The sequence below is a fragment of the Erigeron canadensis genome, chromosome 6 (assembly GCF_010389155.1).
Source record: "Erigeron canadensis isolate Cc75 chromosome 6, C_canadensis_v1, whole genome shotgun sequence".
Classification (NCBI taxonomy): Eukaryota; Viridiplantae; Streptophyta; class Magnoliopsida; order Asterales; family Asteraceae; genus Erigeron; species Erigeron canadensis.
In genome coordinates, this window is record NC_057766.1 from 3,367,836 (window position 1) to 3,374,724 (window position 6,889).

Consider the following 6,889-nt stretch of genomic DNA (forward strand, 5'->3'; position numbering starts at 1 on the left):
TTTTAGAATTGATACGGAACATTATGACTTTTATCATCTTGCTAGTGGTTTTTCTTTATCCATTTTGCTGTTAGAAAAACAAGTTGGTAATGGGTATGTGAAATTAATTATAATGTAATGATATATGTGATTAACTTGGTAGACATGACAATTCATTGATTTCACTTATTTTTTACCCCACGGCCCACAAGATCACTATTCCATTTTTCCCAGTAAAATATAGAAAAAGAAAAAAATTAAAAACCCTAAAGCTCAATTTGATAAAAAAAAAATAATAATAATGTCAGACAACATTCCTTTGGAATTGCAAGTCGAAATAATCAAATGGGTTCCTGTGAAAACATTGCTTAAATTCCGGTCAGTTTCGAAAGAATGGAAGTCAGTCATCGACAGCCCCGATTTTGGTGATGATTACTGCCTCCGCCAGTCTCAGCCCCGTTTGCTAATAAGGTACATTAATATTACTTCTATAAACAGTGGTCCCAGACAAGTTTACTGTTTTTCCAAATACAAGTATGTTTCGGTTGCTGATGACGATACTTTGCACCAACACCGATTTCCTAGTGCCGCTCTTCCCTATTCTGCTTTCAATCTTTTAGATTCAAGAATAGTCGGTTGCTCTCACGGTTTATTTTGTCTCTATGCTTATGATCTAAGAGATTCAAGTTATATGGCTGTTGTATGGAATCCTTGGATTCGAAAATGTGTTGATGTTCCTGTCCCTAATGTTCTGTTTAATCCGTACGAAACTATTTTAGGTTTTGGGGTTAGTCCTCAAACGAAGGACCCCAAGATTGTTAAGATTATTAGTTCCATTCATCCTAAAGCTGACAATTCAGTTCCCATCCCTTGGCGAGTTGAGGTTTTTACTTTAAGCTTGGGGACTTGGAAAACTCCATCATGTGGTGTAAACAATCTCCCTTGGCGTAATTCGGTTAGGTTTGATTGGTCACAGGTTGCTCTTGACGGGGTTATATATTGGCATGCCTTTGAGATGTTTATAGTGGATGGTAGATTTCGGCACCACAATCTGATTATGTCATTTGATTTGAGTAGTGAGATTCGAAGAAGTATGCCTTCCAGATAATTTAGCACGCCGAAACAGTTATGATTTATCTATCTCTAAGCGAATGGAGTCGGTCGTCGTGCTTGAAGATCATGTAACTTCTTGTGATGTATGGATGATGGGGCAAGGTGTTACTAAATCGTTTACAAAACTGTTCACTGTTATGACAAGTCGTTCACCTTCATATAAAGTACATGATTTGTGAAGAATGGCGAGCCTATAGTTGACCGTGGATCTGATGCACTTTGCAGTTATGACCCTTGCTCGGAACGGATCAAGGACCTTGGGATTGTTGGAAAAAGCTTCAACTTCTTCGTTAAGTCCTACATGGGAACTCTCCTTTTAATGAAATTGTAGTGTTTTTTGGGCATAAATTGCAGGCAATGATAATCGGGCAGCCACACTAGGTATGAAAATTAATAGGAATTAAACCATATATTAGTTGAAGTTAATGAATTTACATAACAATCCTAACTTTCATTCAGTATATTAACATTTTTCAAAATACTTTTTTTTACCAGATACATAAAATGAAAAATCTACTGTCTTTTATCTTCTTGTTTTGATTTCAAGATATATAATAATTGTGTCTTCTTGATGAATTTTTATTGCATGTTATGTATATTCATTGAATGATGTCTTGCGTATTATTTCATGTTTGGCCTTAGATTGTGTCATCCTTGTATTATCTGGAGAAATAATTAGAGAAATAATAAGAGAACGTTAGACTCTATTTTTGGCAAGGTAAACACTAGGCTACTAATAGAAAAAAGTCATATTCAACAAGTTTAATCACAAAGTTGGTCAATTTTAGTTTGTAGATAATAATTCTATTTGGACCCTACTGTAGTCAATATTTCACATTTATAGATAACCTACCTTGGAGAGTTGAAGATTTTACATTGAGCTCTGGAACGTGGAAGAGCCTTTCCTAGATATTTCCTTAGCCGTCCCAAAGTGAGGTTTGAACCCTGGTCTTTTCTAAGATCTTGGAGATTGGTTACTCTTGTAGTTGTTTACCTGAGTTTCATTTTGCTATCGGTTACTCTTATATGGAAATATTGTTAAGCATGTTTCAGATATGCAACATAGTACTAATGTGAGAACACAGGCGATGGTGATTCTAGATGAAATATTTGGATATTGGATGTAATTGTTATTACTAGACTCTTTATTACAAATGGGACTACTGGTGATGTTTATTCGATTTCACTTTCCAAATTGGGTATGGATTTCGAATCACGTGGGTTTACATGTAGGGAAGTTTTGTGGTTCTGCTTGCCATAGGGCCCGTATTTAGCAACTTCGTTACAGCCTAACACAAATAGGTGCTGTAAATTGAAATTTTTTTATTATAAACGGTAGGGCCATGAGCTCAATATATATACTTTGTTGCAGAGGTGTTAGTAGGCGTTTATACTTGATAGTTGGTGGTTAGTCTGTTGTAGGAGTTCAGCTGTTTAATATAGCAAATCACTGATGACTCTGAGAACAATGATTGACCCTAACTAGTTATGGTTACTGGTTGGAGCTTCTCTGTAATCTGAATAAAGATACTGGTTTGTGTAGTCTACTGGATATATTGGTATGGTAAGATATGGACTACTGTTTGAGTATGTGTTATCCTCTTAGTTAAACCAGTAGATGCTCCTTTTAATTTGGTCTCATTTTGTGCATTTTGGTCGTCACATTAGAGGTGCAGGGGAGTTCTTAAGTCAACATGAATGTGAGTGTTACTTTGCTCTCTACTCTAATCATGGGTGATTCAATTTGTATTGAGGAAGTAGGATGAGAAAATATACTTTAGGTCTGGTTAGATAAAAGGTTAGATTCATTTTATCTAGGTTTGTCAAAATGGATGGTAGCATGCAGGGTGTTGGGGGTATACTGAACCAGTATCGGTACCGAACCGGAATGGGACCCGGATCTTGGTGGCAAATCCCGATAAGTCCCGATTTAAACCAATATAATCGTAAGTGAAATCGAGAGTGTGTTTGTAAAGGGCCCGAACCAACAATTATTACTCAATGAAGTTTTTAGTTTTTACAAAATTTTTGAACACCTTTATAAACATGCTTTGATAAGTTCACGTGTTGCATAACCTGCCTTGGTTTCTTTTATACAACATTCATGGGACAAACTATAATATTAGTTTTCGGTGGCAGTTATGTGTTTCGGGACTATTAAATTAACACACTCAAAATTCTATAGATTATAGAAAAGGAAAAATAATTACTAATAGTGGTGCAGCCATAATTGAAATGGATGCTCATATTGATGATAATATTTTAAAGCTTTTTGTTTATGAACCATGCTCACAACGCAAGAATGACATCGGTATTTTTGGAGTCTTGTTCATTCTTTTTGAATTCTTACACAGACGCACTGCTTTTGTTTGATAGGTAAGATTGGAAGACCCTGTCGATATAACTTGAGGGCGATGATTATGATAGCACTGGAAAGCATGGAACAAATCAAAGGACTTGCATCTTTGGATGCAGGTAAATAAGTTATGTAGAATGACCTGGATTTATTAGTGACAACTAGTTAAAGATAGTGAAAATGTTCGCATATTTGACTTTCAGCTCAATGATATTGCTGTTCTAAAACTATCGTTATTTATTAAACACCTTTTTAGTTTGGTAAATTTGTGGATTTTCTCATTAAACATCAATTCATCAGCTGTAGTCTGTTTATTATCTGTTACAAACAAGAAAACGCCATTTACATCAACACCAAGTTCAGCTCGATTATGTTGGCTTTTCTTCCACTGAACTTTACGATTTGAATCTACTTATCTCTATGGATGTGAATTGTTTGGTTTGGGCGGTTTGGGATTAGTCTTGACAAACCAGTAACTAGAGTAACGTGTCCTGTATAATAAAATATATTGATGTTTTTGATTTACAACTATGATAATCTATATTCACCAAATGAAAGTGCCAAACAATGAAAAATTCTGATGTGGGGAGAGGTTGGCATTTGGGAGTACAGAAGCTGTTGATTTTGTGATTACGTACATGCGTCCATCACTTGGGATTAGCGGGTACCAAGATGGTGCCTGCGATTAGGGGTGATCAAAATACAGGCCAGCCAGTAAAACCCGAAAAACTGGCCCGGAAAAGCCTGAACCCGTAACAACCCGTAAGTACATTGGGCCGGGCCACGGTCCTTAAAATCCTAAAAAATCGGGTTCTCGGGTCGGGCCGGGTTGGCCCGGTGAAAACCCGTAAACCCATCAAGCCCGAACTGTTTCACAACATATTATCTTAATCTTAATATATACTATAAGACAGTTGAAATAATGACTTATTAACCAATTAAATCGCTCAATTTTATCAAATTGACTCTCGCTTATGTCATCATTTAGATAAACTATAAATTAAAAATTCTAATAATAATTATCCAAATATATTATTATATTAATATTTATAATAATTTGTAGAAAAAATCTCATTACTTTACACTTTTTGTTTTCCATCAAAAAATTACACTTTTTAGCTTTTAATACTTAATTTATATTTATTTTTAACCATCAACTTGAGAGGATTTTTTAAAATTTTCTAAAAAAAGTTACAAAAAGTATTTATATTTAATTTATTTTAAGTTACAATTGTCACTCAAATAAAGAGTTCTAATTGTTATCAAAGAAAGTGAAAACAATCATAATTGTTATCTAATTATCATAAGACAGGTGATTGAAAATGAGCCCGCATCATGACAACATACGTATACTTGAATGTCAAGTACAAGATCACAAGTATAGTTATATTTTAATTCCTAATTATATTTTCATAATAATATTACATTATGAGTATAACTGGTTTCAAAAACTTCTATGATAGGAAAATTGTTGTAGCATGTGCCTTGTGAAATACCTATGTCAAACAATTTCATCAATATGTCTCAGCTAATAATGACAGTGACGAGCATGCGATTATTGTACTACAACTTGCACATTATAAAACTTAGAACCGTATATCTTCAAAATTATAAGATTTTATAAATTAAATGTATGAAGATCTAATATTGATAATATCGTAAACCCCGTGTCCAGTGTTGGACACGGGTCTAAAATCTAGTATATATATCTATATCTGATTTGTTTCCTAAGTTTATGCAATATGTAACCAACGACGATCCTATCTCTATGCATATCATCAAAACGGTTCCTATTTCTATGCAGACTCCTAATTTATAATCACTCAAACTCTCTTCTTCTTTTCTTTTTTTTATCATTCATACATCAAGCTATACGGATCACATTGTTCTTCTCATCAATTGGCAGAGGTATTTTCTCAATATTATATAAATATCAATTTTATGTCTTGTTCATGATGATTTTTAAACTCAATTTATAACTAAAACACAAGTTTTGCTTGGTGTTGATTTCATATTTGAAACATGAATTCGTCAATGTTGATTTAATTGAATAACTGATGAGTACCTTGTTGACTCCATGTTTATATTTAGTCTGCTACATATATATTATGTATGATCTATATATACATATATATTGCTAGTATATAATATGCAATAGTTATACGTGTTGTTATATATATATAACATGTTGATCTGATGGTATTTTTGCTAGTATCCATTTAAGTTTTGACATAATATTTATCAGTGATTTCTGGCATATAAGAGTATAAAAAAACATATATTTGGGTTGCTTACACTAAAGAATGATAGAGTTGTTGTTTACTTAACCTACCAAGCTAATGTGTCTACTAATCGACTAGACGACCAATCTGTAAATACATTGAAAATAATGAAACCACTAAGCAGCTGAATTCTGTTGGCTAGACACTTTAAGTGGAGTATTTAACTTTAGATCGATGATTCAGGTGCAATTCTGATATATGAAAAGGTTTGAGTAGACTTAAAGTTAGTAAAATTCTGGTCGAGGCTAGACGACCAATCTGTAACGCAATGATTCATAAGTTATGAGCACTATCACGTGATGACCTCAAATGTATGAATTCAGAGTACTCCATTTACAGGGGAAACAAAAGAATGAAATAAACTAATATCAAAAAAATGTTGATTAGTGAATTCAGTTAATTTAATCCTTTTAGTATACAAAAACATGTGTCTACATTGAATACTAAATAGCTTGTAGCCATGTTTCATCGACAACTTTTAGTTTTGTTAACAAGTAATGTACTATTTTCTTAACATATACATTGGTTGATTTTTGTAGATGTCTGAAGAAAATGTTCACAACATACCTGATTCGGATGAAGAGCATGATGAAAACCTTGTGGTTGAACCTCCAAAAAAACGGAAATCGAATAAAGGAAAAGGGAAGCAAAAGTCTGACGTTTGGAATCATTATATATATAACAATCCTAAAGAAAACTACTACAATGACGGCTCCAACTAGCTCATTTGGCTTCTAACCGGCTTAGTTGGGTAGGTTGAAATGACATTTTTGTCCCTTTATCTCTCATCCGACTTTTCTCCCTTCTTTGATCTCTTCTCTGGCTCTCTCCAACTATATTATCTTCTTTTTCTTCATCACCTAGACCCCAATTCTTCACCAGCCACCTCCTCAAATACCATTGCTGCTGACAGCTCCCAAGAACAACAAGCATGTACCTTTTTTAATTTCCGCTTGAACAATTGTCAACATCATGATAATCATCGCCGGAAAAAAACACCGACAACAGCGGTCGTCATTATCCACCACTGGCTTCTTTTAATCTGTTCCTTCATCGCACCCACCACCGCTATAAGAAGAGTTAAAAAAAGTGGCATTCTACCTACTGCTTCATCAAACTCCGCCAAGCGCCGGCGATGACATGATTTCACTCGGCCAAA

At 34.2% G+C, this 6,889-nt stretch overlaps 1 protein-coding gene across 1 annotated transcript; it reads left to right on the forward strand.

Annotated features, from left to right (window-relative positions):
- Positions 1-280: 280 nt before the first annotated feature.
- On the forward strand, positions 281-3,688 carry LOC122605835 (putative F-box/kelch-repeat protein At1g12170). Its single transcript, XM_043778790.1, is given in 3 exon segments — positions 281-1,059; positions 1,061-1,473; positions 3,469-3,688. Coding segments are annotated over 2 exon segments (990 nt in total). The 3' UTR covers positions 1,272-1,473; positions 3,469-3,688.
- The last annotated feature ends 3,201 nt before the right edge of the window (positions 3,689-6,889 follow it).